Source organism: Leucoraja erinacea, chromosome 4, assembly GCF_028641065.1.
Source record: "Leucoraja erinacea ecotype New England chromosome 4, Leri_hhj_1, whole genome shotgun sequence".
Classification (NCBI taxonomy): Eukaryota; Metazoa; Chordata; class Chondrichthyes; order Rajiformes; family Rajidae; genus Leucoraja; species Leucoraja erinaceus.
Genome location: NC_073380.1, coordinates 81870436 through 81888159, shown reverse-complemented (window position 1 = coordinate 81888159; position 17724 = coordinate 81870436). Strand labels below are relative to the sequence as shown.

The following is a 17724-nucleotide window of genomic DNA, read 5'->3' as shown; positions in this document are numbered from 1 at the left end:
CATGATTAAATGGTGGAGTAGACTTGATGGACCGAATGGCCAAATTCTGCTCCTATAAATTTTGAACATCCTACATTCGCATTCAATCCCTACATGCACTTTACTTCAGCCAATAAATTCACAAACCCACTGTGCTGCCCAATGAGACCGAGGTATACATGCACTTCCTCCATTGCATTTGGTGTCCTTGATGTGGCAACCTCTACATCAGTGAGACCAAGCATTGAATAAGCAACTGCTTCGGTGAACACTTGTGCTCTGTCTACCTAGGATTCAGTTGCCAGCCATTTTAATTCCTTTTCCAATACCAATCATTCTGTCCTCGATCTCCTCCACTACCAAAGCAATGTCAGATGCAAATTGGAGTTCCACTTGTGCAACTTACAACCCAATAGCATGAACAATGAATTCTCCAAATTCATGTACCTCCCTTGCCCTTCTTCATTCTCTTTTGCATCCATCGGTTCCATGTGTAGCATGATGTATTGTATTTTAGTCAATGTAGTTCTCTGCTAGATTTTGGAAGGCACTTGATCTGTTTGGTTTGGTTTATAGATACCACATGGAAATAGGCCCTTCAACCCACAGTTATTGGAAGTTATTCCATTTTCTCATCGACTGGAACACATTAGGGCCAATTAACCTACAAACCTAACTACAGGGCTTTGGGATGTGGGAGGAAAGTGTAACATCTGGAGGAAATCCACGTGGTCACAGGGAATGTGCAAACTGCACACAGACTGCCCAAAAGCAGCATCAAACCTGGGTCTGTGGTGCTGAGGCAGCAGCTTTTCCAACTGCGCCACTGTGTCACCAATTTCCGTTGCTGAAATTGGCTAATACACCCTGGATCCCATGAGATCTAACATTCAGCACCAGCCCACCACTTAAATAACCCTGCTAAAGTCCAATAGACTGCACTACCCTCATTAATCTTCTTGGATACCATGTCACAAAATTCAATTAGATTGGTGAGGCAAATGGGCGGGGAGCTGGAGGAGGGTCACACACATGGGCCTGGAAGGAGGGAAGGGTAACACACACATGGCCTTAGCAGTTCGCCATGGACTTGGTACACGGGTGGGGTTACCGTGATTTCCCATGCACAAAGCCATGCCGACTATCCCTCATTTGTCTGTGAATTTCCAAATAATAGTAGTTCTTGTGGCAGAATCCACAATAATAACATATCCACCACTCACTGGACTGTTGTTCTCAGACTTGTCTTTGAAGCCTTTTTGAACCAGAGGCTTTTTCTTTTGCCAGATGCTACCACAGTACCACACATTGGCTATCGATGATACCAATATCTCTGCATGTGGCCACAAATTCACAATTTCTTTCTTATTGGAGTATCCTCCTTTTGATCACAGTTGTCAGGACATCACTTCTGCCGGTCGGCAAACTAGGGTGGCGGTGGCTGGGATTCAGCCTCCAAGAGGTGGGGTCCCTGCCTCCAAGAGGTGTTTTTAGGTCAACATCGATGTGCAAAGAATCCTACCTTCTCCCTTATATCTTTCACCAAAGGTAGTGTTATATGTGTACACTAGCCACCTGCTTTGGCTAACCGGTAATGATTCCTCATACAGGGGTTGCATGAAGCTGCAGACTAAGGTGAGCCTGGGTTAATGTCACCAATGAGATGTTTTTCCTTGGGGCATGAAAGTATTTATGTGAATATTAAACCAATCACGAGTAAAGAACCCTGTTGATAGACAACTCGCCAACCCATGTATAACTTTCCTGATCCCCTGAATGAAAATATTAGTCCCCTTCCAATGGCCACCTCCTGTTGCCTGATGAATTATTCAGAGCTTTAAGGTCCTGGTGTAAGGACCAATGGGGCAAAGAGATTTAAGATTTGAATGAGGTATTGATTTATGATTGAAAGCAGATTCAGTGTACCTGTCAAATGAGGACGATAAAATTGTAAAAAGAAAATAAAGTTGCAGACTCTAGGGATAGAAACATAGAATATAGGTGCAGGAGTAGGCCATTCAGCCCTTCGAGCCCGCACCGCCGTTCAATATGATCATGGCTGATCTTCCAACTCAGTATCCTGTACCTGCCTTCTCTCCATACCCCCTGATACCTTTAGCCACAAGGGCCACATCTAACTCCCTCTTAAATATAGCGGGGGAATGGGACCACGGGGAGAGAGGAGGGGAGTGGGACCACAGGGAGAGAGCAGAGGGGTGGGGTCCATGGGGAAAGCTCTTTCAAAGAGCCAGCCCGGGCACAATGGACCTAATGCGTTCTGATCCTATGGTAAGCACTTTACATGAAATGGGAAGGAAGGTTCACAGGACAGTTAACAAGCTTGTGAAAAGAATCTCGCACTTCCGGCATAAAGCGTGCCCTCTTTGGAGAATGTGGAAGCTATTACAAAATTGATATTGTTGCTATTCTAGACAGTTAATTTTATGTTATTAAGTATTTTAAGTGAGTTATTAGTACATTCAGTTCACTTAGAATAAATTTGAGCTTGAAGCAGAAGTATCTACATAAGGGATGTGCACGTTGTCTTTTAGGTGGATAGGATGGGATCTCAAAACTCACCCTCCACCGTACAACACGTTCATTGTACTCCCATCCTAAGATTGCCTGACCGATTCTGCAAAACTCGAATAGAGGTACACTCACCAGGTTCTATTTCTGTGACATTTGGGTTGGGCAAAGGCAGCAGTATCTGAAGTAAAGAGGGGTAAGAACATTTAATATTGTGCAATTATTTCTTAGTTTTTTCAGTGGACTAATTGGGTAGTGAACCATGCAAGTAATATTGTTGATCTAGTTCTTATATCATTTGAAATATCTTCAGGAAGAGTTAAATTTTACAAAACACTATTGTCCCAGATTTAATGGTTTCAGGCTTTTTTGTAAATTTATGTAAAATTGAATAATTATTTTTATTTTGCAATGTATTATCAGAAAATGCACCAGCAACACACAGGGGTGACCTGGTTTCCAGAAAGAGTAGATGAGAAGATACAAGCAAACTTCATTAGAACAGAGGGAAAGCCATTCAAGTATTCTATTTCCCCCTCTTTGCTGCATTTCTCTTGAAACTCTACATGAACTAGGGTCATCGAGCCCACCTTGAAAACTCCAGTCAAGGGAGAGTTGCAGCCTCCATGACTCTGTGGTGTGGAGTGAAAGAGCGTTCCTTGATCTCATTATTGAATTAATTGGTTCCAGTTTAAGATTATGTACCCTTTCCTGTTTCTTCTGTCAGATGAAATAGTTTCTGTGTGTCTAATGTATCAAATCCTATATCACAGGGTTTTCAAGTCAGATTTATGCTGGCTGCCATTCTGTCATTCCCCTCCAGCTCAGTCCTGTGGGTTAACCTTTCCTGTAGAAGAGGGGCTGCACATTGGTGTACAGACAGGAGCTCCTGATCCTAGGAGTTGTTTAATGTTGGCCCCTCATCTCATGCAGTGTCCTGTCATCTGGTCAAATATGGACAAGGAAGCCTCATCCTGATTACTCCCCATACTCCCTCAGTGCATAAACGCTCACCTCTATGTGAACTGACAGTTTGAGGAAATCCCAAGAACAGGAGGGCACGGAGTGTACTCTGTGAGAGGTGCCAGTAGCTGTATTGCAGGACCATTGACTGAGCGAGCTGAGTTATAAAGGCGACATTGGACTGTACATGCTGGAATCTGGAGCAAAAAATAAATTGTTAGAGGAACTGCTGGAGATCATGATGTTGAGTCTCCACATGAGGAGTCGACACTTCCTTTTGCCCACAGATTCTGCTCGATCTGCTGACCTCCAATAGTTTGTTTTTTGATTCGCAAGGATAAATATCTGTCGAATTGGGTCATGGCCATTTGACAAAAAAAAACTATTTCGAGGAATATATCTACATAACCTGTTGCTCAGCAGTGTTATTGACTGATGGATTTGTTCATGACAGTAATGGTAGGCATGACTACTGCACAGATAAAACCCCATCTTCATACCAAGTGTGCACCATCCTGTGGTGTGGCAGTACTATTATGCTAGGTGAGAAAGATGGAGCAGTACTGGCAGCACAAGTGGCTTATTATGAGGCCTTGTGGTCAAGAAGCAGCAGTGAAATAAATATGTTCCAATGCAATCTGTATCCTCACAGCCTGACGAACATTACTGGGGAGTGCTGAACACTATTGGGTGCAGCTTCAGGCTATCCAAGTCTGAGCTGCGATTCTGGTGAAGCTGCAACTCAGATCAACATGTACGCTGAATAAAAATAACGTTACAGGTTATTAAATGATCAGATCAAAGCTCTTCTGTCCTGCCATATCTATTATTGTATGTGGGCGAATAAACCCTTGCAAAACTCAATTCAGTGGAAATCCAGGGGAAAGCAATTTATTGACAAATGTACCTTTCATAAGGAAGATGGTTGTGGTTGTAGGGTGTCAATCAAGCCAGCCCCAGGACATTATGCATGAGTTCCACAGGACAAGTTCCAAGGTTCTTTATTCATTGGCTCTGAAGTTGGATGCTTGCTGTCTTCCCAGAGTTTACATTTGACATTCGATGCAATTACCATCACTGCGTTCCCTTTCATGCACATCCTGTGGGGCAGCATTGAACAAAAACTCAACTAGTCCAGTCAGATAAACACTGCCTGCATTATTCCGGGAGAATTAGCTGTGTCATTTGCCCCAAGGATGATGGTACTTGTGAAAATGATGTACCTTTACAGGGCCCTGGAGAGCATCACCACCATCCATGACACAAAGTAGTGTGATAGAATACTCTGCTTGTCCAGCTGAGGGCTTTATCCTGGACAACACTTGAAATGTAATGTTGTCCAGGATAAAGCAGTCTTCAGCTGACAATGTCTACGCAGGAACATAATGCTAAACTGAACTCCTCTCCCTGTAGGCGATCAACATCTCTCCATTTCCTGCATATCCACGATCCCATCTAAAAGCTTCTTAAACACCACAATACTATGTGTTTCCACCACCACCTCTGGCAGCCTGTTCCAGGCACCCACCACTCTAAAAGAAACTTGCCCATCTCCTATAAACTTTCCCCCTGTGACGTTGCCTACTAGACTTTGACATTTCCACACTGGGGAAAAATCGTTCTGATAGCTTGCCTTCTCTACGCCTCACAATTTTATATACTTTTTTCGGGCCCTCTCCCAACCTCTGATAGTTCACGGAAAACAATCCAAGTTTGTCCAACTTCTCCTTCTGCACCCTCTGCAGTCCTTTACAGGTGCAATATGACATCTTGACTTGCACTCAATGCCTTGACCGATGAAGGCAAGTATACTTTAGGACTTCAGTACCACTCTATCTACTTACGTTGCTACTTTCACGGAGCGATGGAAGGATCACAAGATCCCTCAACATCAATGCTGTTAAGGGTCTTAGCATTAACTGTATGCTTTCTTCATGTGTTCGACCTCCCAAAATGCAACCTCATACTTGTTTAAATTAGGATGCATTTTCTATTTCTCCACCCATTCCTGTGGCTGATCTATTTCCCGCCGAATCCTGTTGGCAGCCACCTTCACTGTTTACTCGAGCAATTTTGGTGTTATCTGCAAACTTACTCACCAACCCATCTGCATTTACATCAGCTCATTTGTATATATATATATCACAAACAAACAATAGAGCCAGCACCGACTCCTGTGGAGCACTCCTTCACAGATGTTCAGCCAGAATAACCACAATACTCTGTCTTCCTCAAAATAAATTAGCTAGCGAGATCGTTTTCGGCAACAAGCTGCCAGTTTTCATTGTCATTACAAGGTGTTTCATTTCCGAAATCTCATGATTGATGAATTAAGTTTAATTGCTATAGTGGGATTTGAACTCCTGTCTCTAAATTATTAGTCCATGTCCCTGGTAGCTTAGGGAATCACAATAAATGCTAGCCTCCAAATTGGAGAGGAAACCAGTGTCTGGGAAAGAAGCCTGAAAGGAACAGGTGGGTTTCAATTGTGAGTTACTTGTGGGTGAGCATTTACAAACTATTAGTGAAGGGTTATTATTGCTGTATCTTTTTTCAATGTTTCTCAAATATTTTTTTGATTGTGTTTTTTAACTTTTCAAAAATAGCACAGCATTTTGTGTCCAGCAAAAATTAAAAGACCTGTCAGAAATTGGAGAAGTGCAAATTTCTTAAGTTTGTCAAATTTGTTGAAATATTTGAAGCACCATTGTATCTGATTTTAGGCTAGGTTAGGGGTGTAGATAGGTAGGAGAATGCAAATGGTCGGTAGACTTTTGCACTAGTCAATGCATGTTGGCTGACAGCACAATGATAGGCATCGGTGTGTGCAGAATAATTGAAGCAATAAAAGGCAAGGGGAAAATTATTGCAAGAGATTTTAAACGTGGCAGCAAACTATGAACTTAGGAAATAGAGCAGGGTATTTTCTGATGGGTGAACAATTCTAAAGCAGTGCAAGTTGAAAATATTATAGGTGCAGTTGGAGTACTTACTGTGTGCAGTTCTGCTTGCCATGCTATCAAAAACATGTGATTAGGGCCAGAGAAGGTGCAGGAAACATTTACAGGAATGCTGTACGACTGGAGTGATTGGGACATGGGAGGCTGACGGATGACATTATAGAAATTTCCTCATGAGTTCTCTACTTCTTTCTCACCAGAGACATAAATAAGGCTGATAGTCTTTTTCCAAGGGTGGAGTAGTCGAATACAAGAAGGCATGAGGTTAAGATGAGAGCGGGAATGTTTAAAAGGAATCTTTAAGGGAAAAGTCATGCACTAAAAGAGTGGTGGGTATGTAAACAAGCTGTCAGACAGAGGTGGTGGAATAGCAAGTTCAATTACAATGTTAAGAAGACATTTCAACAGGTATGTGGATAGAAAGAGTTTAGAGTAATATGGACCAAAAGAAGGAGAACAAAATGAGAGTAGAAGGGCATCTCACTCGGCTTGGCCTGAGCGAAGGGCCTGTTTCCGTGTTGTATGGCAATATTCCTCAGAGATCCTGAGGTCCATGTGCATCAATCATGTGCAGAAAATAATTGAAATCTAATTGAGTGGCGACAAGTATGCAGGTGGAAGGTGCAAGTAACTGCAGATGCTGGATTCTTGATCAAAAAACAAAGTGCTTGAGGAACGTAGCAAGTCAAGCAGCATCTGCTCAGGGAATGCTCAGATGATGTTTCAGGTCTAAACTTGAGGTTGAAGTTGCGTTGCAGCAGGGCAAAGCCTCAGATAGACCACAGAAGTAGCACAGAGTATAATTCAGGGCACTGCATCTTAGCAACCATAGATGGATCTTGTTGGAAAAGCAAAAATAATTAGTCTACATAAAGAGAAGGGAAACGGCTGGAGAAAGACATAGCAAGCAATAGGTGAATGCAGACGAGGAGGATTTGATTTGCAGATAATAAACAAGTGGGTGTGGGAAGGCATATGATAGCAACAGAGGCTGAGAGGTGATAAGTGAAGAACTTATGCTATGGCTGCTGATTCTGAAATTGATAAGAAAGGGAAAGCGAATGGAAATGAATAAAGGGTGGTAGTAGATGGGAGCAACAGAGGGAGGACTGGGGTGGGGAGGACCCAGTGTGGAGGAGAGTATAGGGAGAGGGGAAAAGAAGCAGGACGATAGAGACACTGGGGTAAGGTGGGAAGAAGTGGATGTGTGAGAAGATCAGGATCGATAGGAGGAAAGAGAAAGGGATACATGGGTTACATGGAAATAGAAAATTCTGTACCTGAGTCTTTTCCAGTCTTGTTGATGTGATGGCCCTTGACCTGTGCGTACCTGTTAGTCAAACGGAACGGAAACAGGCCTTTGGGCCAGTTCCACACTGATCATCACATATCCATAACAGTAATCCTATGCTACTGTGCTGCTGCCAATGCTGGCATCGTGACCCACTCAAAGTCTGGAAACCCTGAGGGTTGCATCCTGCTGTCCAGGATGCCTTGACCTTTCTTCCTGTGCTGTGACAGGAAAACAATTATCACTGGAGCAAGGCATGGATGGCACTGAGTCCTTCAAAAGTACTCAATAAGTTAGGCAGCATCTGTGTATAGGAAACAGGAATTACGTGGATCTCTCTCCCTCATCACAGACGTTGCCTGACACTGTTGATCGTATTTTCTTTCATTTCAAATATCAAGTGCAGTATTTTGTTTTTGATTAACAATATTAAAATGCAATGTATACATTTCATGAAGTGTCTCATGAGAGTTAAGGTAGATAATGTAAATGGGAATGGAATATGGGCTTTGCATTGGGTGAAAAACAGTCAAACTAGAGGATGTTATTTGGTCAGGTGCAGATAGTGGTGTGTCCCAGAGGGCTGTGCTCTATGCTGTATTCTAATCTACAAATGATTTGAACAATAAAGCAAGGAAATAATGTTGGAAGAGCCGGTAATGATGCATCAGCATCGAGGAAGAGAGTTGGTGATGGTAGAAGAATATGGCTGTGCTGACAATATTTAGATAGATGCACAGAAATAGAGAAAGTAATAGTCAACTGATGCCCTAATTCATAATGGAAGAATATGGAGCGAGAGAATTTGGGTGTTGAAAGGGGAAAACAGGTTACATGCACAGCCAAAAGAATTCTGTATGTAATGGCAATATCACTAAAAGCATGGAAGCAAATATTGCTTTGTAGTTGGTTTCATCTTAAACAATAATGAGATATACAGGAAGGAGATAAGAGTAGCATGGTGATGGAGTTCAGGACTGAGATGGAGAACAGTAGCATGGTGTCAACGCAATAACCTCAATGTCAGCAAAACAAAGGAGCTGGTCATTGACTTATGAAAGGGGTGGAGTGTACACTCCAGTCTCAATCAATGAGGCGAAGTGGAGATGGTTGAGAGCTTCAAGTTCTGCAGTATAAAAATCACTAACAATTTATCCTCATCCAACCACATAGGTGAAGACAAGATACAATTTAAGTAAAGAAAGCACATCAATACCTCTACTTCCTCAGAAGACTGAGGAAATTCAACATGTCTCTTTTGACATTTCAATTTCCCAGATGCATCATATCACCATAGTTAGGTACGGCACCTGCGTTTGCACAAGACTGCAAGAAATTGTAGAGTTGCGATCGCAGCCCAGTATCCTCCCCGCCTCCCCGCCTCCCCCCCCTCACCACCACCACCACCCTTAACCCAGGTGACTCCAACTGCTTCGGAAAAGCAGCCAACATAATCCAGGAACATTTGTACATGGTCATTCCCTCTTCTTCCCTCTCCTATCGGGCAGAAGATGGAAAAGCTTGAAAGCATTTACAACCAGATTAAAAATCAGCTTCTTCCCTATTGTTATCAGACTCTTGAATAGACTTCCCACATCTATCAATGTATTCTCGATCTTCCAAACTACCTGTTGTGGGACTTGCACTGTTATTTTATCTTCACTTTCTCTGTAGTTGTAACATTGTATTCTGCACTCAGGTTATTTTCTCTTTTGCACTACCTGATGTACTCATGTACAGAAAGATTTGCCTGGATAGTACATAAAAAGTTTTTCACTATCTTAATAAACCAATACCAATACTCTTACTCGTAACTCTCACTCATTCTATGATTCCACTATTAATCATTCATATTTTTGTATGACTTCAGATTGCACTACAGTTTTGTATCATTCAGCTGTTTTATGCTTGATGTTGTACTTGTTGTATTAACCATTACCATGAATACTGTTTATTCTATTTCATTGCACCCTGGTGTCTACGACAATAAACTAATCACTAATACACGAGTCACTTGGAATGGCACAGAATGATTCATGGGTGATGGCAGATATCCTGGTTGGTCACCTCTCAGTATTACTCCTATATGCAGAATCTCAAGCCCTCTGTGCAGCAGAGTTAAGGCCAGCAGCTTTCAGCCTCTGTCCACTTTGAACATTGAGGTTGTCACCTCGACCAAACTGCTATGCTATGAATACTGTACTTAATCAATCTGTTTATTTAAACGTGCTTTTGAATGAAGTATTTTATCAACTTGTAAGAGTGTCAGGAAATGATCATATGTTTTTGTTTGCAGACTTTGAAGGAGCTGGTCTGTTTGTTAAAAGAAAGAAATTCGCAAAACATAGAGTAAGTGTGATGGTATCTGTGGGCCATGGGTTTTGAAATGAAATTTTGAAATGAGCTTCCACCAGAAGCTTGCAAGGTATAACAAATGGTTCCTCGAAGCAGTGTATGCTTTTTGTATGCTATGCCATTTTTTAAGATTTTTAAACCTTAATATCATTTAAAATATACCATCAATCAGAACAACTTGTTGCATATCAGCACAGGAGAATGGTGACTTAGGTGGCAAAAAATTGTAACGCTATCGTAATAGAAAATACCGGAAGATAACAAGATCAGAGTTTTAGTTTTATACTAGACCAAAGGGGACCCATTGGGTCCCGTCCCCTCAACGCGTGGTTGCGGTGGGGGGAGAGAGGGGGGTGGGAGAGAGAAGGGGGAGAGAATGGCGGAGAGGGGTGGGGGAGAGGGGGGGGAGAGGGGGAGGAGAGAGTAGGGGGGGAGAGAGGGGGAGGACTGAGAGGGGGTGAAGGGGAAGGGGAGGAGAGGGAGAGGAGGAGGGTCAGGAGAGAGGAATCAGGAGGGGAGAGGAGGAGGGGGGAGAGGAGGAATTGTAAGGGATCGTGGGCGAACGGCCCGGGCGACGTCACTCACAGTGCGTGAACACTGCACGCAGACCCATTGTGACGTCATCACGTCTTCAGCCAAAGCCAGCCGGTTTTATTTTACCTCCCTACCTACCTACCTACCTACCTACCTACCTACCTACCTACCTACCTACCTACCTACCTACCTACCTACCTACCTACCTACCTACCTACCAACCACCACACCACCAACACTGCACCAGACCCAATCCACCCACCCACCCACCCACCGTATTGTTAAAACGTTTCCACCACCTTACTCACCGTTCTCCTCTGCTCCAAGCCACAAAGTTTTGTTCCGATCGGTGAAATATGAGAAAAGTTATGAAGGTTTAAAAAATCGTGAGATCAACAGATTGGTCTTCTCGCCTGTCAGTCACCATGAAGTTAACGCCCCTTCCAGCACCCGCTGGGGAATAAAACTCCGGAGGCGGGGCTGAGTAACCAAGCTGCGCTGATTGAGACCGCAAGAGTGGAGTCAGGAAAGCCTCTGTGTGGAGTCGGGGAAAGCCGCTGTGTGGAGTCGGGGAAAGCCGCTGTGTGGAGTCGGGAAAGCTGCTGTGTGGATGCTCCCCCCCCACTCCCCCACCCCCCACCCCCCCCTCCCCCACACCACCCCCCCCCCCCCACACCCACCCGCTCTCTCCCACACCATGGTAGAATATTGCAATGGGGAATGGGTTGCATTGAGGGACCAGACCTCCCATGTGACTGGGACCCAACGGGTCCCACTTAGTCTAGTATATATATAGATTGCTGAAAACATTTGTAGCGCCTAATGCAAATTCTGGCGACATGGTTGCATGTGTATTGTGTGCACATGCACAGCTATTGGTGTGGTCACTGCATGTACAGCATTGCACTGACAGACTGAGCTTCCCCACTCTCTCATCACTGCTTCGCTGGGAAATTTATTTTTGTGTCTGCAGTTAACATTCTGCTGGGCTGAGCCTGGGGATGGGAGATCAGAATAGATGATTAGCCCTGCATTGGCATTGTTTAAAAAGATCACCTGGTCTTAGTGAGCTGGATGTTTGCTGACGCCATGATGTGCCTTTTCCTGAGCCCAAAAATGAGGATTGCATTGTATTATGTGGGATGTGGGAGCCTCACATAATCTCACTGGCTTTCCAGCTGGAGAGTTGGGGTTGAGGGCAAGGGCTCCTAGGGAAGGAGCCTAAAGAAAGAAGGCCAGAAGGATAAAAGGTGCTGTTCATCAGCATCTTCTGGGAGCTGTTAATACTTCCTGTTCCAGGCGTAGTGCACCCACATATTTTAAGCCAGAGGTGACGCAGATCCTTTGGGCAACAGTTGATGCACGCAGCACTTCCCATTTGACAACACGCTGTTATGACAGGTTGTCTCCACACAAGGAGTGGGCTCTGGAGTAGAGAGGTTATGGTTTAGGCATGTGCTTGTCCAAATTGTGTGCTTGATGGATGGTTCAGGAACTGAAGGATCGGTCATTTGGTGCGTTAAGCCCCAGATGCGAACATGAAAGCGATCACCCTCTGTGCATACAGCTGTCAAGAGATAAAGACTTTTAGTTCTGTCCTTGGATGCACAGCTTCCTGTGGATGCTGGCTGTCCAATTAACAAGGTCCCCACGTGGCTGAGGGAATTTTATTTATATAGCAATTTTAAATCAAATCACGTTGAAGCCAAAGTGCTTTACAGAGAAAAAAGTTTCAATTACCATACATCCATATAAAATAAAGGAAAAAAAATGTTTTTAAATAAATCCTGAGGCATCCTAGGGGAGGTTACGGATTAAAAACTCGCAAAGTGTGAGAATGCAAATTTATTTTAGCTTTGGTCATTTAGTAAGTTATAAACTGAAATGCTAGCTCACCATTGTTGCGGGGTGCTCTCATTTGCATCCAGTTTAAACTTTTAAAATAAGTGCTAATTGCAAGCTAAAGTCTGTTTTAAAAAGCAAATGCTGGAGTAACTCAGCAGATTCCAGCTGCAGCTTTGCTTTTGATTCTAGTAAACAGTCTGTTGCGCCTCCCATTAAAGTATATTTGCTTTTTTTGTAGGTGGAAGACTTCAGTTCATGGAGAGGTAATGCATTTATCACCATTTCCTAACAAAGCTACATTTTATGAACTTGTTACCAGATGTCTAAGTTTAGTTAATAATGAAATCCTTATACTGGACATTAATCAGCATCAAATTCAGTGGTTAAGTACCATTCTTACGTTTAGGTTTGGGGTGTATATTGTTTTGGTATAGAACCAAGGTTGGTTTTCTGCAGCACCAGTCTCACTCTCCCCTAATCCAATCACAATCACACTCACACTTTATTTGCCAAGTACAGAGCTGCCATGTAGTACGGATTTTCCATATTTTGTACGGAAATGCGATTATAATACGGGTGTACGGTTTTGTGTTGTTAAATACGGATTTCAGTTCAGTCTGGAGAAGGGTCTCGACCAGAAACGTCACCCATTCCTTCCTTCCAGGCTGCCTGTCCCGCTCCAGGTTTAAACAGAGCGCTGTCAGTTTAACGTGTGGGAATTTACACAAAGAGCTGTCAACTACAGCGCTATAGGCTCTAAAAATAGTGCCATGGGTCACAGACTGTTCGGGAAAATTTTCATATAACAATGAGTCTTTGAAATTCTCTTTCTCAGTGGTAGTTGAGCCTTTGATTATTTTCGTTTTTCCAGTGGTAGAATTCTGGATAAACCTAGTGGTGAAAGGTTACCAGTGGGATTGCAGTTACATTGGGATTGGCCTGGATTTTACAGGACGGTGGGTAGGCTTAAGGGGGAGAGAGGGAGGGGTGGAGAGAGGGAGAAGGAGCGAGGGAGAGAGGGAGGAAGAGAATGAGGGAGGGAGAAGGAAGGGGGGAGGGGATGGGGGGGGGGGGGGAGGGAGAGAGGGGGGGAGGGAGAGGGAGGGAGAGAGAGAGGGGGGGGGGAGAGGGAGAGGGAGAGGGAGGGAGAGAGAGAGGGGGGGAGGGCGAGAAGGATGGAGAAAGGGATGGAGGGACGGGGGGGAAGGAGATTCAAGATACATTTATTTGTCACATGTGCCAGTTGGCACAGTGAAATGTGATCACCATACAGCCATACAATAAAAATAAAGAACACAAACACACACTAGAGTTCAACATAAAACATCCCCACACAGCAGAATCAAAAGGTTTCCCACTATGAGGGAAGGCACCAAAGTCAGTCATCTTCCTCTAATGTTCCTGATGTTCACCCGTGGTCGGGGCCTCCCCGAGCCCTCCGCAGTCGCCGCTACAGGTGGCCCGATGTTCAGGCCCCGCTCACCGGGGTGATGGAAGTCCGACGTCGGGACTGGAGGACCTCCTCAGCGGCATGGACATCCGAGTTGGGCACCTCCTACCGGAGTCCGCTGCTCCCAAAGTCCACAGGCCTCACTGGGCGGAGATGCAATGCTGGCGGCCCTCGGCAAAGGGCCCCAGGACTCCGCGATGTTGTTCAGCGCCGCCTGCGCTGGGAGCTCTCCAAGCCACAGCTCAACGATGTTGGAGCAGCGGCCCAACGCTCCGGAGCTCCAAACGGTGATCCTGGTAGGCATCGCCTGCTCTGCGGTGAATCCAGCGCTGCGCCGCCGCTGTTGTGGCTCTGTTCCGGTTCCCTGTCCCCGGCAGGAAAGGCCGCGTCAATCCAGGTGGTAGGCCGTCAGGAGGGGGGGGGGCGAGGACGCGACTCGGAGAATAGTCGCGTCTCCGTCAGGAAGCGACTGGGAGATAGTTTCCCACTTACCCTACCCCCTCCCCCACATAGAAAAGTTAAAGATTCCCCCAAAACAGACTTTAAATTAACTAAAAATAAAAAAAAGATTGAAAAACAAACGGGCTGTAGGCAGAGGCTGCCGTCAAGAGGGCAGAGGGAGAGAGAAGAAGGGGGGGGGGGGGGAGAGAAAGAGAGAGAGGGAGCAAGGGTCGGAGAGGGAGGCTTCCAAAATGGCTTCTACATCATCATCTAGTGCTAAAAGCAGGAAGCAGCCGTTCCAACTGCTGAAAAAATAGAGATGGAAATGAATGCACTGTCAAGTAAGGTGCATAGAAGACATGTCAATTGGTAGCAAAGTTATGCATTCTTGTACTCTTACATTGGTGTGATTGCACATAAAAAACACCATAACCCTCACTGTCCACTACTGCACCAATTTCCATGTCTCCATAAGTTTACAGCAAAGCTCTCATTACCAACCATCTTAAATAAAGATACAGCATTAGCTAACGTCCAGTCTTCCAGTACCTCTTCTGTGGCAAATGAAGATGCAAAGATCTCTATCAAGACCTCAACACTCTCGTCCCTTGCTTCCTTTAACATCTTAGGATACACCACCAGGCCAGGAATTTATCCACCTTTATGTGTTCCAAGATCTTCGATGCCTTTTCCTTTGCAATGTCAATATGCTTCTGGTCCCTCCCCTGAACTCAGTCACTTCCACGCCCTTCTCCACAGTAAGTACAGATAAGAAGTATTCATTTCCTCCGCCTCCAGAAACTGATGACCACACTGATCCTTAAGGGGACTTAGTCCTCATTGCACTAATAGAATTTTTAGAATTCCTTTCATTTTTTGTCAGGGATATCTCATGGCCCCTGTTTGCCCTCCTAATCTTCTTATGTGTACTGCTCCATCTTCAAGGGATTAGCTTGATCTCAGCTGCCTATACCTGACATATGCCTCCTTTCTCCTGACCAGAGCTACTATATTCCTTGTCAGCCAGGGTTCCCTAATCCTGCCGGCTTTGCTCTTCACTCTTAACAGATAAATGCTGGCCCTGAACTCTTCCAATATCATTGTAAAGCCTCCCACTTGCCATATTTCCTATTACCTGCAAACAGCCTTTCCCAACTAATTTTTGAGAGCTCCTGTATGATGCCATCAAAATTAGCTTTCTCCCAATTTAGGACCACAGTCCTATCTTTTCAATTACTTTATTGAAACTAAAAAAATTATGGTTACTGGTTCCAGCGTGCTCCTCCACTGATACACAAGGCAATTACCCTGCCTTTTTAACTAAGAGGATGGCCCCTTCTCAAGTAGGGCCATCGACACATGCTTCAGAAAACATTCCTGGACACACATAACACATTCTGTCCCATCTAATCTCTTTATACGAATGAAGTCCCAGTTAATTTTTTTGTTTAAATCACCAACTAGTACAACTAACTATTGGAAGGCTGGAGCCGGCTAAAAGTGTCTGTTCTGAGGTCTTGTTTCATCAGTGATGATGACCATGTCTCTATTCAAGATGTAGGAGAGGACATGTAGGTGATTAATAGTGGCATAGCTGTTTGTGATTGGGTTGTGTAAAGCCAGCGTGTGACTTGTTTCCACAGATGGTCTATCACGTTTTCCAATTGTTGGCGTTTGTCCTACTGGGTGTTCTCATCATGAGGCTCAAACTTTTCCTCACACCTCACATGTGTCTCATGGCGTCTCTGATTTCTTCCAGACAGGTAAGATAAGCATCTCCAGTGGAGTTTAATGCGTGTCCACTGCAAACCCTGTTAGAGGAGAGTTTTGATATTTGATCTTCCCCCAGAGATGGACACCATCAATCGAAGTCAATTGAGAAGAGCATAAGCATCATTGTCAGACTTCCTCTGGCAGTGATCTAGTCCCAAACACCTACTGTATTTTATTAGTGTCCTGCCTTCCATCACAGGGTCAGACGTGGGGTGTTTACTGATGTTTGCACTGTGTTCAATGCCAGTTGCAACATCAGCAAGGGCTGCATGAAGCATGGGCTGCCTTGAAACCTGAACAACATGCAGACACGGTTTGCCCTGAAGAACAAGAAGGCAGGGGTTAATGAGTAACATTTGCTTCACATATGTGCCACGTAAGGGACAGTCGAAATCCTGCTCCCAAAAACTGCATATCTCAGTGTTTGGGATGAATGACTCGTAGTCAGTGTGGATCTGATGAAAGATGTGAACTGTGAATTATTTTTCTCGCCAGATAACCTGGTTTAAAGAGTATCCAAGCTACAACTATGTTGCATTGACACCAGTTCAGATATGCCAGCTTGGAACTGAAGTTCAGTACTCCCCGAGATAGAGTGAGCTAATGTTCCTTTACTCCTACAGAGGGAACAAAACTGGTTGAGAAAGGAAGGCTATCTGTTGGCAGACTTGGGTATGGGCACTGGTGAAATGTGAATGTGCTGAGGATATCTGCCTTCATGAGCCTTTTACAACTGAGTTCACTGCCTCTGGGGGATATATTTCCCTCTAATATTCCAGCAGTGAATAATGAAACCACCCACATATTGGGCACCCTTGGGCACTGACCCTTAAAATGGGTTATTACTTTATATCTCGTCTAGGCCTCTCAATTCTTCATAACATAAACTGGGGGTAGTGCAATGCTGTTATAAAGGTCTGTTATATCACTTGTTTCCTTTGAACTAGATGCTGGTAGTTTTTAACTTTGGACATAACGTCTCTTCAAAATGTCTTTTTTTCAACCTTTTTTTATTTTTTAGTATGTTTTAAAGTATGTATTTTGTGTTTCTTTGTGTGTTTTGTGTGGGGGGTGGTGTGGGGGGGTAAGGGGGAAACCACTTTGGTCGCCTCCTCCACGGAGAGGCGAGTTTTTCAGGTTGCCTCCCCCGTGGCCTAACATCAAGGATCGGCGTGGCCTTTCCCAGAGACACGCCCGGGGTTTCAGCGGCGGGCGCAGCGTGGACTCTCGGCGTTGAGCGGGTGAGCCCTCGCTAGAGGAGAGCACTCTGTTTCGCTGGCCCGGGGCAGTCGGCAGCCTGAAGTCGCGGTCTGCAGAGCTCCAGCTGGTGCGGCGTCTACAGCCCGGGATCCCCCGTGGGGGACCCGGGGGAAGAAGAAGCCATCACTGCCGGGGGTCCGGCATGGACTTACCATCACCCCTGGAGGGGAGCTTCTACCACCGGCCCTGCAGTCTACGGTGCTTCTGGCTGCGGCGGAGACTTTAAATCTCAACCGATCGGCCTACACCATCTTAAAGCCGCGGTCTCCGGTGAGGAAGAGCCGATCCTGGACTGACTTTGGACTCTGGTCCTGTCCACGGGGGGGAAATGGAGGAGGACTGGC

General features: G+C 44.8%; 1 protein-coding gene across 3 annotated transcripts in view; it reads left to right on the top strand.

Moving 5' to 3' along the window:
- dpy19l1l (dpy-19-like 1, like (H. sapiens)) overlaps positions 1 to 17724 on the top strand; it is a 113939-nt gene that overhangs the window by 80129 nt on the left and 16086 nt on the right. For 2 of the 3 annotated variants that reach the window (XM_055634662.1, XM_055634661.1), the window contains 4 exons: positions 2532 to 2633; positions 10019 to 10071; positions 12695 to 12719; positions 15991 to 16110. In XM_055634662.1, coding sequence (XP_055490637.1) covers positions 2532 to 2633; positions 10019 to 10071; positions 12695 to 12719; positions 15991 to 16110 — 300 coding nt within the window. The remainder of the gene's footprint in view (positions 1 to 2531; positions 2634 to 10018; positions 10072 to 12694; positions 12720 to 15990; positions 16111 to 17724) is intronic. The other variant, XM_055634663.1, reaches the window with a different exon arrangement.